Source organism: Phodopus roborovskii, unplaced genomic scaffold (genome assembly GCF_943737965.1).
Source record: "Phodopus roborovskii unplaced genomic scaffold, PHOROB, whole genome shotgun sequence".
Taxonomy (NCBI): domain Eukaryota; kingdom Metazoa; phylum Chordata; class Mammalia; order Rodentia; family Cricetidae; genus Phodopus; species Phodopus roborovskii.
This window is the reverse complement of record NW_026126481.1, coordinates 2338704-2354509: the sequence shown is the minus strand read 5'-3', so window position 1 is coordinate 2354509 and position 15806 is coordinate 2338704. Positions and strand designations below refer to the sequence as shown.

Sequence of the window (15806 nt, the reverse complement as noted above, 5' to 3'; positions counted from 1 at the left end):
CTATGTTCAAAAAAAAAAAAAAAAAAAAAAAAAGTGAATTACTTCTCTATGGTACAGATCTCTTATTTCTTTTAAATGTGTCTTAATGAGATAAAGTAAAATCTATCACTATTGCTTTGTTTTAAAAACAACTTAAAAAGCAGTGTGTATTACTGACTGTAATATCTAACTTAAGTTTCAAATTTCTCATAATTACTAGAGCAAATGTTATGAACATAAAAACTCCAACCTCACCCAACTGAAGCCTCCAGTAACAAACAGATCTCTCACACACGTAAAAACATGCAGGCACAGAGCGGCTATGAAAATGAATCACAAGATGAAATGCCGTAGCTAAGCTTATATGCCTTAAAGAAAGCCGTTAGAAATGCAGTAGTATTTACCATCTCTCTTTTGGAAAGTTTTTTATAATTTCTTTTATGATTGGATTATAGCAGGCATCCCTTTCTGTTTTTCCAGTTTCACTCCAGTCTCTTACAAACTGTTTCAATGTAGATTTTAACTTGTCCATGTCAAAAGTGGATGCTGGCATAATCTTTCCATTGCCCTGTTTAATGGGAAGAAAAAAGAAAGAATTATTTTATGACAGTCAATTTTAAACATGGTTAAATGAGCAGTCTAAGATATAGGTGGATGAATGAATAATTACTAGTCTCTCATCCTCACCTAGGGTGTGTATCTCAAGTGCAGCTTGAGACCCGACATGAGAAAAGTTTGGTGCTCTCACATCTACCCTCAACAGAGGAAGATTTATTAATCATGAATTACCACAAAGTAAAGCAGTCCTTACTCAGGAAAGGACCAGCACTGAGCTGCTATGGAGACATAACATCCCACCCTCCAGGAGAGGGAAGAAAACCCCTCCAGCACATTGATGGGCAGCACTGACAGTTCACACTGGACAGGCCAAACTGTCTACCATTTGGATACAAAGAGACTTCACCTTCTATCACTGCCAGTCACTTGAGATTTAAGTGAAAATATTTTTATTTTAAAGTGAAAAATGAATATCAACAAATGGAAGATACTGAAAAAACAACAAGGGATATTAATATAGCTAGTAAAGTCTTTTAAGAAATTTAAGTAAGTCTCTTATATGCTATAGCATTCAAAATACCATGTGAAAGCATCAACAATTACAACTGTTATCTAGGTGTTAGAAAAAAACAACGAACAAATGCAATCTCTTTATACTGTTCTTCTAGCTTCAAAACATGAAAACACCCTCAGTAAAGGGGATGACCCTGTTCAAGACTTGGACATACAAATGGTTACCCTAAGATAAAAAGAGATAGAATAAGCTTCACATACATCTTCTCCATATTCTTTATTTTCAAACATATGTACGCAATCATTCACAATGGTCAGCAGTATTTCCTGATTATGATCGATGCATTTCCGGATCTCGTCCAAGTGAAGAGGAAACCGAGGGAGCAGTAGCTGCTGGTTAGGTGGAAGTGATCGAAACTGTCTTTCTGTTCGGTTCACTCGCTCATGCATACTGGTGCTAAAACAGAAAAGGAGTTTATTTTAAATGGCAAAAGAAGTCTCTTGCCAGAGGCAACCTCATTTTAAGATTGTCACCCTATATAACTATCCCCTAGTTATGCCAGACACTGACCTTAATAACTATCCTTTGACTTTTGAAGGATATCAGTTTAGAAAGTTTGTTTCTACTGCATGAGGAATACTTCTCAGCGCAATGAACAACTCCAAAATAGGAGGAAAAAGATTAATTTACAATTTTTAAATTAATTTCAACTTTCAAATTAAACATTTTAGGCAAAACTAGAGAATGGCTTAGATTCCTATTTCCTCAAGTAGAAACATGTTGTTGTAAAAGTGTATTAAAATGGCCTGGGTATATACTTCAGTGACAAAGTATTTAACCAGCACATTGGAGGAGCCTAGATTAAATCCCCAGAATCAAAATAGTAATATGTTTTAAAACTAAGGAAAAGCCAGCCAAGTTGAATTTTCACAAATATAAAGCATATAATACAGAAGTATTATGCTAATGAAAATGAAGATTCTAAAGAGTTTCAAGGGTAATATTCACAATTTTCATTCCAAAGAGTTCCTAAGTCGAAAGGTTACTCTAGGAACTGCTTATTCAACAAGTAAAAAGATGAGCCTCATTTTTAGAACCTAAATATATACTCACACCTAAGTGTCATTTTACATCAACCAAACTGGCAAAAATATAGAAATCCAACTAGACCAAATGTTGGTGAAATTGTGGAAAAATTAGAACATTTACCCACTAATGGTGAATGCAGAGATGAGTACAACCACTCTGTAAAATAACAACATCCTTAGTGAGGCTTAATGTTCTATCAGCCCTATGATCTAAAAATTATACTCCTACGCATGCTCAAGAAGCACAAGCCATCTTCACCACTGCAATGTCAAATAGCAAACACAAAACCCCACAGGCCACAGAAAGCCCATTATTGGTGGTCAGGGTGTAGAAATTATAGTTACACAGTGGAATGTAGAGAAATGAACAAAGTACAGCTACAACTATTATGGGGGGGGAGTGGTGCCTCACTGGCACTCACTGTGGCATTCTTTATATTCTCTATATACAAATAAAACAAGTATTTCTTTAAAATAAAAAGGTACATACACACTTTCTGTGAAGAGCAATGAAGCACAGAAGAATCTCTTGCTATACACACATGTCACAGTCATGTTTCTAGAAGCATGTGTGGCACTCTGGTAGAGAGGCCCTGAGGGTGATGTAAGAGGCCACCTGGTCAGTGGTTGCAGGGACACTGCTTTTTTTACACTGGGAACAGTATGACGACTGTTCTCAAGTCTGTGTGATCCTTTTACACCCCTAAGTATCTTGATGAAACAAGATAAAAATAATGATCATGGAAATACCACTCATTGAAATGTAATAACTGCCAAGCATGTACATGACCCACAAGGTAGGTATCATGATAGTCCTCTGTTCATTCCATCAGCCTTTACTGTATATGAAAACTTAGTGAACAGAGTTAAGTACTTGTTTGGGTTTGGATATAAAATTCCTTTTCTCAAAAAAGAAACAAACAAACAAACAAACAAACAAACAAAAAAAGCCAAAACATGTACAAAAGGCCTGGTTCCTAGCAACTAGTGCTTTTTGGGGTCAGTTCTAGAAACTCTTGGAGGTAGCTGGAGGTGGTAGGTCACAGGGGCATCTTGTCCAGAGCCTCATTCTTTCTGCTTGCTGGCTGCCAGGATATCAGTCATGTTTCCTCACAGCCAACTGAAACCTTTGAAACTATGCATCAAAATACATTTGCACCACCCCCTCAAGTTGTTTACACTGGGATTTATCTCAGTGACAGCATGCAAGATAAAGCAGGCATGCCTACTTTCTACATATTAACAAATCCACAGAAGAAATGCCAGGAAAAAAAAAATGTAGAAAAGTAAAACTACTCAGGAAAGAGAGATAGCAATCTCTCTTCTAGAAAGAACTACTTCTAACCTTTCACATATAGCTATTAAAGACACTTTAGCTGTTAAAGACAGTTGGGCTGTTAAAGACAAATTCATCCAAGATTGGGTTCACAAATACTAGCTAAATGCATTTATGGACCATAAAGTAATATTTACCCCGAATCTTCACCTCTCCACTCCTATCTGATGGTTAACTACCATTCTTCTCTTCTATCTGTGTCTGTTTAGATTCCACACATAACAACATGAACTATCTGTCTTTCTGGGCCTGGCTTGCTGTCATGTAACAGCTATTCCAAATGCAATAGCAGACCTCTCAGAATGGTTAGGAATGTACATCAAGACAGACCTATGTCCTACTGAGCTGGCCCCTGCCTTTAGCTAAGACTTACAGGTGATTTGGATACACCTCAGTGTTTGAGAGGCATTTATAATTCTTTGTCCTTACAGGAAGAATTTTTGTCATGTTGGATAAATGTTCTCAAATATAAATGAATAAAATGGTTGTTTAACATTCTACTTTATGCAACCAAAATTTACTAATCTATTCCCTAACTACTGGGCATTGAGTAGTGAATTTTTTTTTGTGTGTATTCACAGTCTGTATATACTATGGTTTGAAAGCAGCCACAAAAATGCACATTAAAATTTAATCCTCATTGTGAGGTATAAAGGATGGAAACATAAGCCAAGTATGGTATTTGAAGGTAGGACTTTTGGGAAATACTAAAGTTAAAAGGTACCTGAAGGGTAGGGTAGCTCTGATCTGATGGGAGTGTAGCTTTAGAAGAAAAAGAAAGGAGAACCTGAGGATGCCCAGTCCCTTCCATCATGTGATGTCCTACACTACCTCAAGGCTCTATGGGCATTCTCTCCACTAGCAAAAAGATTATCAATATCTATATAGTTCTAAAATTGTCTTAGTAAAGTTAGGCAAACAGAAGAGTGGCAACAATTTGAAGTTCACTGTAAACAGCTCAGTCTTATTATACTTTCTTCCTAGTATTCCTAAGCAATTGTCCCATCATCATCTCACCACACCTCAAAACCCACAACCAAAACTACCAAACTCACTTTTAGTATGGTGTCTCCCCCTTTCTTAGTTAACAGCTAACACTCAAGTCAGAAGTTATCATCTCCAATTGACTTTTCTCAGGCCCACAGTGCACAGGCCCCACCCATTATGGCTAAAGAGTAGTGAAGGGCTTGCTAGCCAGGAATATTGCAGCTAGATAGATGCTGTCACCCCCTCAAAGTCTCCCCAACCCTCCCCTGCCCTGCTAGTGATTCTTCTAGGTACAACTTCCATCTTTATCACTTTCCAGTCTACATTTCAGTAAGAACAACAAAAATCAAGCATATTGTTGCTTTGGTTTTTCATGGTGACTATCCATCCCCCTGGCAGTGGGGAAGGTGAGCTCTATTTACTTATTACTTATTAGTACGCTGCATTTACTCAGACGACTGATAGGTAACTGCACAGAGAGGGATGAAAGAAAGCACATTCCTTTACCCCTAGTGATCTAGTTGTCTTTAGAGCTGCCAGAAACAAGGTTTCAGCTGGGGGTGGGGGGAGGTAGCTCCATTAGGCACAACCCCTAAAAATGCCCCCAGGCATTTTACCAGAGCTGAAAGCAGTTTGATCTTATGATGCTATAATTGGGGTCATGTAACTGTCATGGAAACTACAAGCTAAGGCCCACTAGCTAGTCAGTCATTTTGTACCCTCCTTCCAGAGCAGCCATCCAAGGCCCCTTGTTCACATAATGTTCATGTGTGAGAAGCAGAATATTTGTAAAGGCCTCATTGGTCAAATAGAGTAACTTTGATGGTACTCTGCTTTTAAGGAATGTCATCACTCTAGCTTCTTTGGTACACTCAGGAGCTAAATGGTATTTCTTGCCCTGTGACCTTTAGTCTGAGTCATCTATTTACTATAAATTTCAGTGTAAAACCAACCCCTTCAAAATGTGCTAGGAGTCTAGAACAGGACTGGTTGTCAGAACTGACTTTGATGATGAAAAGACTTCTAGCCATACACTACTAACAAGTGATGGAGAACTTGATATATGGCTAGTGAGAGACCAAGCAACCCATTTCTTTCAGTTCATTTATGTTTATGTCTATCCCCATATGAGTTAGTGGCTGCAGTATTTTGACAGTCTGGCTCTTCAAGACTGTCAAACAAATTCACAAAAGCAACACAGTGCTCGCTATACCCCTCACCTCTTATATTTAAATACCATATTACTTATGCTACACTACTTTTCCAGAGATCTGGAGTGTTTCACACAGACAGGTCATACGAATAAAGAAACATTTTAATGAACCCCACACTCAATGTGTTAAAGAGAGATGAAAGCATGGAGAAGCGGGTCACAACTAGAAAATGCATACAGCATCTTTTTTATACTACAACACTCAAGACAAGTTCCAGGTCAAAGGTCCTCTCCTCCAAGGTAAGGGCCCATCCAATACCTAATAATAAGCACCAATTCTTGGCTCCAATATATTAAAACTGAATACAATTAACATAAGTTTAACAATCTACTATATGCCCAGTTGTTTCCTAAATTCTTTCTACATTTTACAAAAGTAAAGTAAAACGTGCCACTAACAAAATAACCCCTCCTTCTGAGTTTAATTAGGCAATTATTTCATCAAAATCTATGATTCAAGAAACAAGTCTGTCGTGAGCCTGTAAGTGTAGCTAAAGCAGTAGCGCTCCCTGGAAAGCCTGAGGCCTTGAGTTCCACATGTCTGCCACACCTGTCACAATGTAACCGTCAGATCCTAAATAACTACTCAATTTAAACTAGTAACAAAGTAATGTAACCACTGCTAAAACTGGAGCGGGCTGCATAAGAGTGTCTTTTTCTTTGCTACTATGTTTTATTCGTTAAAAATAGAGCTTCAACTACGTTGCCAAGTGCTGTGACATAAAAATAAGACTACCACGAGGGTCCCATGTATGATGGTTTGACATGTTCAAGGGGCCATGCCCGTCTTTCTGCTTCCAACTACAGGCTGAGAATATAGCTACCAGTGCGATTTATGATTTCTCGCTTACCAGAATGATTTATCTTTGCCCAAAATTCCAAATGCACGAAGACCCTTTCAGACACACTCTGACTAGGCTATCTGAACACCTATCTAGACGAAACGTCGAAGTTAGGAAGTTGGGATTACGAATGGGGAAGCACACTTCAGGGTCCTACAACCACGCCTCGCCCACGAAAGGAATTCCATACTTACTCGCAGACTACAAGAACTCATAAAGCCACCTCCGGTTCCCGCTCTCTTTCCCTTACCCTGAATCCACATTTTAGGATTCCGGGATCACTTCTACCCTTCACCATCCGGTTAGAGCCACTCAGCAGCACCGTTCAGTTCTCTACAAAAGTGCACGCTCTTTCCGGGCGGCTCCGGGGAAAGTGGGAAGCCGTCCCCTAGGAGCGCGCGCAGGTGACCGCGGGCTCCGCGAACCCGCCACGAGGCTGGGGGACGGGCTCAGGGCGCGCCTTACCCGTAGTAGCGGAACGCGTTGATGACCTTCCAGAAGTGCTCGCGCTCCAGCCGCTCCTCATCCTCGGCGGTGCCGCGCGCCGGGGCCCCGGCAGGCGCGGCCGAGCCCAAACGCCCGGCGGAGAACTGCACCTCCACCTCCTCGTCGCGCCCGCCGTCCTGGGCCGGCTGAGGCGCGGGCGGAGCGCGCCGCCTTCGCTGCATCGCCGCCGCGGCCCACGATCTGACCCGCCTGCGTCTCACCGCGCCCGAGTGCGTGGTGGCGGACGGCCGGGCCTCCTCTAGACGGCGCCCGCCGCGGCCACGGCCCCCGCTCGCGGCGCGCCCCGCCCCCGCCGCCCTCAGGCCTCCATTCGCGCTGCGCTCCGCCAGGGTTTCGGGACTCGCGCACTCGGCGCGCACGCGCTGACAACGAGGCCAAGGCCCCGCGCGGCCGCCCGCGCTCATTCGCTGCCGGGCTTCCGCTACGACGCGATGACGTAAGGTGACGCTTAGGGGCGTGGCTTAGGGCCAGGTGGAGGCGGAGCCCTCTGTGGGGGCGTGGCTCGAGCAGAGTACCTGTGAAGGCCGAGTGGGCGGGGCCACGAGCCTGACTGGCTGGTTGGAGCAGGGGCGGACTCTGAGCTACAAGGGCAAGGAAAGGGAAAGGAAAAGTAGATTTCCATAAATTTATTTAGAATGTTTTAACTTTAGGAACGCAAAAGGGGAAGATCTTACGCTCCTCTTTTAAACTCATTTGATTTTAAATGGATTCTCCTTTAAGCATCCAAGGAGCTGGGAGGCACAATCACCTGTGGTTGGCATTTTCATGATTTAAGTTAATTGAAATGAAAACAATGCTAAAAACTTTATTTGTGGCTAAACTTACACGAAGATGCTTTAAAATTTTACTGTACTTAATTTTTAAAAATATTTTCATTTATATGTATGTGGGGTGGGGGTAATACCACATGTGTGGGGTTGCTTACAGAGGCCAGAAGAGGCCTTTGAATCTCCCTAGAACTCAAGTTACAAGCAAATGTGGTTTCTGGGAACCACACTCCCACCTTGGGGAGAAGAGTAAGCATTATCAACTGCGGAGACATCTCTCCAATGGAAGCATTACCTCTATTGATAGTTTAGGATTACCAGAGAAAACTCTAAAAAATAGGGGCAACAAGTTCCCAAACAATGAAGCATAAAATTTCAGCAAACAAGCTAATACCCTTCACCAGCATGTCCTTCCGCACTATCTTCCAGCCTCTTAACCCTGCTCTAGAACAGGTTCCAGAAAACTCTTCTTCTATGCCCTCACCCACATGCATAGGCAAGCTTGGCATACACCATATCAAACTTGTGATCTAGGGGAACCTGAGTCTCCATGGTATCTATGATCTTGCTCAGAATGCACACACCTCAATGTGTCTTCTCTAGGACTCTACTAGGTCATGGTCATATGTAGCCAGAGGGAAGTGATGTGAGGGTAGGATATCAGGTTGGTACGGAATTCTGTTGAATAAATATTTAGGGCTCCATCAAATCTGAGAAAAGTAGTGTTGGAACCATCATTGGCTGGTGAGGTGGTTCCAGTTAGTGTAGTTTGGGTCTTGGGTATTATGGTTTCTCTGACCATGTTTCATGTCTGCCATGAAGGCAGTTCAGAGTGCTCTGATGGGTGGTGATCAATGGAAAAGTCTTAAGTTGCTAGAATCAAGAAAGTCATTTCATTATTAGGGAGATGAGCCAGAATCAAATCAGTATTTCTGAACAAGTCTTTGGAAAAGAGAAACAAGCTCTGAAGCCTTGTGAGCAGGTCATTCATTTTGCAAATCCAGTCCACGATGGAGTCAATGGCCTCTTTGCCCATGGTGTTATGTCTACAGTCATAGTCACTGGCACCATCTTCCTTGCCTGTGATGAGCTACTCAAGGTGGAAAAGCTGACAAAAGGTATTAGTGTGAACTTCACCAATGATTGTGAGTTCCAGGTCTACTAACACTGCCCTGAGCACACACTTGCCAGTGCCTGTCTCCCCAAATAAGGTGAATAAGGTCTCTTGAGTAATGGTCCTGTCAGTTGGTATCTTGTCATTAGACTGGATATCATATCCTAGGCAGTAGAGCTCCCAGCAGGCATTGCCCATCTGGACCTTGGCCTGGTCAACATAGATACAGATGCACTCAAAATCTGAGCCTTGTAGCACTCCATGGCAACAGAGGAAATTGGTGGAAAGTGTTTCAGTGGGGTGTGTGTGTGTGTGTGTGTGTGTGTGTATGTATGTAAGAGTACATACTTGTGGCTGACCCCTAGAAGTTGGTTTGTAGCCCTGGCTGTCCTAAAACTCAAGAGATCCCATGAGATAGTGGTGGTGATGCATACCTTTAATCCCAGCTCTAGGAGGCATAGGCAGGCAGATTTCTGTGACTTCAAGGCTAGCCTGGTCTACAGAGCTAGTTCCATTATAGCCAATGATACATGAAGAAACTCTGTCTGGGAGAAAGCAAAACCAAACAAACAAGCAAACAGAAAAACCTCAAAGATTCTGCTTCTGCCTCCTAAATATTCGTATTAAAGACCCAAACCACCACACCCTGCTTTCAGTATATGTCTTAAGAGTAACACACTAACATGTGGCTCAAACTCTAATGAAAAATGCAAGAGTACAAATACAATGTTTTTATTGTAGTCACCTGTAACCCTTCTCCAGACACAATCCACCAATTCCTTGCTTGTCCTTCCAGATTCCTATTTAATTCCCATTTTTCTTAAACACTGGTGTTTGGAAATTATACCATTAGCTATTACTAATTCTGCATTTGTGTGTGTGTGCATGCACACACACACACACACACACTCACACTCACACACACGTCATAATATTGACATAGGCCTGAATAGCCTAATTGACACATTTCAGAATGTCATGGGTAAAGATATCACTTACCTATTTTTCAAATTCCTGAGAAATAAAGTAAACATTTTGAAATTATGTAAAGGATAGGTATTCTCTGTTAAAATACAGTGTGTTACCATGGTGCTTGAGTGTAAACATGGCTGTGATTTGCACATGAGGAAACCAAGGGATCAGTATGGGGCCATACCAGCAAGTTCCCTGCACTGTCCTACCCATCATGCATGCCTACATTTTGTCAGTTCTCCTTATGGCTCTGACTGTACTTATATTAGAATATAATGTAATCTAACACTCATAATTTACATTTTTCACTTTCCCCTATTTTGTGAAGGAGGTGGCATTACCTTCCCTTAGCAGGTAAAGAAACAGATCAGACAAATCAATTTTCCAGGCACATAAACCACAAGTCTGAGATTCTTCTCTTATTCCCTTTCTGTCTTTTTTTGTTGTCATTATTTATGTATTATATGTTTTTTAATATGTACACATATAATGAGATGCATTAAGCTTAAAAATATCATTTCTTGTCAATTAATATGTATACTCCTTTTTTAATTTTTTAAAAAATTTCATTTAACATTCCAGCCACAGCCCTCCCTACCACCCCTCCTCACTACCCCTGTCTCCCTCCCACCCACCCACCCCCATCTACTTCTCCCAATGGGTAAGGACTCAACAAAGTCTGGGATAAATACATGAGATAGATTGACACATGATTGACCTGTTATCTCAATAACTGTCTTTTCTTACCTCTTCTCAGAGCCTTTCATTTCCAGTTAAAGAAACTAGACTTTTTACAAGATGTTGAGTCCCCAGCAGTTTCATTATTCATAAGAACTACAGGTAAGGACTGGAGAGATGGCTCAGTGGTTAAGAACCTTTTCTGCTCTTGCTGAGGATCTGGATTTAGTTTTCAGAATCCACATGGTAGCTTACAACAAGCTGAAAAAAAAAATATTTTTCCTTAAGACTTCCTTGACCTGACTTGTTTGCAATGATTTTCCCCTATGGACATCTTCCCAAAACATGAAACCAACCATGGGGGCTAAAAAAGGCTATGGACTGTTTTTATCAGGTAATATCCAACTGGGAAGCAGAGGCAGGCAGATCTCTATGAGTTCAAGGCCAGCCTGGTCTAGGAAGGAAGTTCCAGGACAGGCTCCAAAGCTACAGAGAAACCCTGTCTCAAAACAAGTCAAAAGTAAAAAGAAAAAAGGAGGGGGTTATGGCCAGGAACAGGAATAACCAAAATAAGCACAGTCAAGGTCATGTCCAGGAATATCAGAAAAGCACACTTCTACTCTCTTCCATTGTTCTACAGAGCTGCTAAATAAGCATTTAAAGTGCCTTCGTTTGTCTGCTGTTGATGAGAATGTGGAGTGACAGGCCTGCCTGCTCTGGGAAAGTGCAAAGGAGTGTGATGTTTGATGGTTTCCAAATCCTGCCTCTACTGAGACAGAAAACTTGCATCTATTTAGTTACATGAAGCAGATTCATTATGTACAGATGGGCAGCAAGGGTCAGTGGAAGCCTGAAATTCATTATGAGCTGGTCCTGCCAAGACTCAGGAAGGCTGTCCAGGGAGGTTGGAGTCTCATTTGTGAATGTGTCATCTGTATCACAGCTGAGAGCTGCAAGAAGCAGACTACCCTGGCTTTTATATCCTGAACCATATGACACACTGGGTTAAACCACTGAAGACCATCTTGTTTCTAGGGATCAGGAACAGAGATGAGACTTATTTCAGGACATTGAGTCTCCAGCTGCCTCATTATTCATAAGAACCACAGGTAAGGGCTGGAGAGATGACTCAGTGGTTCAGAGCATGTTCAGTTTCCAGAACCCATGGTGGCTTACAACTGCCTATAACCTCAGTTACAGGAGAGCCAATGCTCATCTTGTGATCCTTTCTGAGACATATACACATAAAATAAAAATTTAAAAACACAAGTGAAAAAGGGGTGGGGTCCAGGTCCATCTAGGGTCATTCCGGGAACTGTTCAGCAAAGGCTCTAGTAGTTCCTTACAAAACCAAACACACACACTTACCATGAAGCCCAGTGTTCATATGCATATACAGAGAATGAAAACACGTGTGCACACAAAAGCATGTGTAAGGTCAGTACAATAGGTTGTATTTATTTAAATCTATACATAACAATCTAAAGCCAGGGACCAAAAAGAAGCCAAATGTTCACCAGCAGATGAAAGCAAAGATAAGACGTAAAGCTCAAAGAAACTATTCTGATATGGTTTTCTTTCAAGAAAATTTCCAGTAAACATACTACATACACCCTGGACTTTATTAAGGACACATGGAAGCAAGATTCACTAGACTCAGTACAGGTTAAGTGAGGTTTATTAGGCAAGAATGCACTTACACATGAAATTGATGAACCGCAAGTTCATGCTCCAAGGATCCACACCCAGGTTGCTCTCGATGACCTAACAGAAACCAAGAGAGCGAGCTGCGGTCGGGGACCCCAGACCTAACCTAGCCCTCCATTATGTCCGCACCCGTGACCACGCCCAAAAGGGCGTGGTCAGTGGGGGGGGCGTGGTCAGTGCTATAGGGCAGGGTGGATATCTCACTACACTTTGTAATATGTTGAAATTTCCTCTGACTCCTCTGACAGACAACATAGCCCATAGTTTTGTATTGTTTCTAATTTTTTTTTTCATTTCTGCCTCCCTCAGATTTTTAGGATGTGTGGAAGGAAGTGAGATTCTTTGACAGAATATAACACAAATGACCTTTAGCTCAAGTTTCAGTTTGAGAATTTCTGCTCCTTTCTGAAACCGTATCAGCCAGGCATGGTTGTACATATTGCCCGGCATTCAGGAGGCTGAAGTAGGAGGATGCTGATTTCAAGGCCAACTGGCACATACTGAAAGACAGGATCTCAAAACCTTTTTTTTTTCCTAGAGCTGAGGACCAATCCTAGAACCTTGTGTTTGTTAGACAAGTACTCTACAACTGAGTTAAATCCCCAAACACTCAAAAAAAAAAAAAAAAAAAAAAAAACCAAAAAAACAAACTTAAAGTGTTGCATACTGCATGCTGTATTCATGTTTTTGAATACTAAATGGAATAGCTGGTAAACATATTAAGAGTATGGTTGTGAGTATGAGACACAAACAACGAGTTTATTTCAGGTCTTCTCATGACTAGATTGAAGGTATCCATTTTCAGCAACTGCTCTACAGAAGTGACAACCTTCCCAGTGAGTACAAGAGTCAGTGTGGTGCCAGTAACGGAAGGCTTCCAATCAAGCAAGAAGCACAAAGCACACTACAATTTAGTAACAAAAATCTTGCAGCTAGGACTGATCTGGCAGAAGATTATCAATGAAACAATTTGTTAAGAGGCTGTTGATATTGATTAGGTAAGGGATGAGATAAACAATGGTTACTTGGTCCAAGGCTGGAGGCCAGGGGTGAAAGCTGGAATATGAGACTTTTAAGATAAAAATAAAAGGATTTTGGGGGAGATTATATGTGTGATGAGACAGGAACTAAGGAGAATTGAGACATTAGGTAGATTGATTCCATTCCCAATTGGCAGTCAGGATCTTCACAACAAGATTGAAAACCAGTATTAGTTTGTCATGGTGTCACTACTACATGAAGCTGCTTGCCTATTCTTGAAACAGATAAGAAAGAGAGGCAGAAAAAGATGTTCTACCTTCTACCAACTCATTTCCTAGCTCCAGTTTTGGACATTTAGTATCCTTTGGTCCATGTGTGTGGGCTGAGGAGGATCAGCCAGAAGCCAAACATGACACTCTCACCCTTGTCTCCTCTGCACAACAAGGACCCTTCACAAACACTTGAAAAATACTGTTGAATGGTTCTTGAAAGAATTATCATGTCTGAGTCATCAGTTAAGGAGATCGGCAGTAGATCACGGTGGGAGTAGTAAATTCTTCCATGGCCAATGAGACAACCACACCGTACACCTTTGTCTGTCATAACCCAGGACAGCAAAGCCAAAACATCATACTGGCTTCTGATTTAAAGGTTATGTACAGTTGGAGGGCCCACTGGCACGATGGCTCAGTGTTCCAGGTGGTGAATCAGCACTGGCTCTTGACACACTGGTGGTCCTGCTACTTTGCCACACAGCCCTTTTTTATGCAGGATAGATCGAATGATTTCCTCCAGAATGAGTATTCCAAGAGAACAGGGCATAAGCAGCTGGATAGAATGACATGGCTGGTGTTAAGATTCCCTTGGGCAGTAGGAGGGGTAGAACCCAGTGAACACACAGGTTGAATAATCCCTTCCAAGGGCTGAGGACTACTCTCACATCATCTCCCATCCTAGAGAAAATGTACTGTCCACCCCACCCACTCAGTTTTTACAGAATGAAACCAACTACAATGAGTATAATGAGACGCTTTGAAGGGGAAAGAATCATAGTTTTAAAAACCCCAAGGGTTGTAAGTGACTCACCTCTAGCCACAGTAACAGGCTTAGATGTTTCTAATAAACTTTTAAGGGCTTTAGCACTTGCTGGGCCTTTTAGATGTTCCTGGATGACTTCATAACATGCTATTTGATCTTGAGAACACTTTTAGGTCTGGAGGATGGATTAAGAGGGTTGGGATCAGAAGATGGATCTAATAATATCAAATACTCACCAGGTGCCAGGCATTTGATGACACTCTATGTCAACCCGTAAACAGTTTTGTCAGGCCCAACAGAATCATTTCAATTTTGTGCTAAGTTAAGGTTTCTTTAGTCATAGAGAAGTAAGCAGCACAAATGTGCTCAAACTACAAAGTTAGATGCAAACACAGGATTATCTTTCTCTGTTCTGTGCAATTTCTATTCACTTCTATGAGCCTTTCATTGAAAACATGATTTCCAGGCAGTACACATCATCTATATTAATGGCTCCATCTAGTTAGTTACTTTTCTAACTTCCGGTTTCATCAGAATGTGAAGCAAATCACGGCAAGTAAACATCACTTCTTCATGTGATTTGTGATTTACTGTAAGCACTAACAATAATCTGAGGTAATCCTATATAAATGTTAACTTTACTTTCAGGTGCCTTCTGTGGTATTGCACCACAAGCACAGAATATTAAAACATGGGAAGGTGTCTCTGAGATCTTCTTAGATTTTAACTATGAAACTTTTAATAGCGTACAAAATGGGTGGCTAAGGATGGTGATGGTGTTATTGAGATGTGGGTTCAGGAAGCTGGGTGTCTTAGTTACTGTTCTATTGCTGTGAAGAGACACCATGACTAAGGGAACTCTTATGAAAGAAAGCATTTAATTGGGGGTTTAATTACAGTTTCAGGGACTTAATCCATTAACATCATGGCAGGAAGCCTGGGGGTGGCATGTATGGCATTGGAGTAGTAGCTGAGAGTTACTGTATCCTGGTCTGGAGGCAGAGGTGGGGGAGAAGGAGAAGGAGAGAGAGAGAGAGAGAGAGAGAGAGAGAGAGAGAGTAACTGGGCCTGGCCTGGGCTTTTGAAACCTCAAAGCCCACCCCCAGTGACACATTTTCTCCAACAAGGCCATACCTGCTAATCCTGCTAATCCTTTGGCCCACTCCCTGATGAGTAAGCATTCAAAGACATGAGCATATGGGGGCCATTCTTAGTCAAATCACCACACTGGGCCACAGAGTTAGTTTGGGGACTGGCCTGATAGGATAGCATAAGTGGTTAAGAGTGTCACTACTTGAACCATAAAAGCTGAGTTTCCAGTCTATCTCCCATGAGTGCGGAAAGTATGACTTGGGATAGTTATTGTACCACCCACAGTCTCATAATGATATGTTTGTTTAACCGTTAAATAATGTATGCTACCTTTCATGCAGTTAAAAATATGACTTGTAGAATATAAAGCCAGCATGTCTCAAAGATTCATTTAAGAAATTAAGAAGATGGCAAGATAGTAAGGCTGGCTCAA

The 15806-nt window shown here is 41.6% G+C and overlaps 1 protein-coding gene across 1 annotated transcript in view; it reads right to left on the bottom strand.

Moving 5' to 3' along the window:
* Carnmt1 (carnosine N-methyltransferase 1) overlaps positions 1–7451 on the bottom strand; it is a 29225-nt gene extending 21774 nt beyond the window's left edge. Inside the window, exons 1-3 of the mRNA XM_051194071.1 lie at positions 6983–7451; positions 1312–1507; positions 384–547 (exon numbers count right to left, since the gene is read on the bottom strand). Of these exons, the coding sequence (XP_051050028.1) occupies positions 384–547; positions 1312–1507; positions 6983–7428 (806 nt within the window). The 5' untranslated portion in view covers positions 7429–7451. The remainder of the gene's footprint in view (positions 1–383; positions 548–1311; positions 1508–6982) is intronic.
* Positions 7452–15806: the final 8355 nt, after the last annotated feature.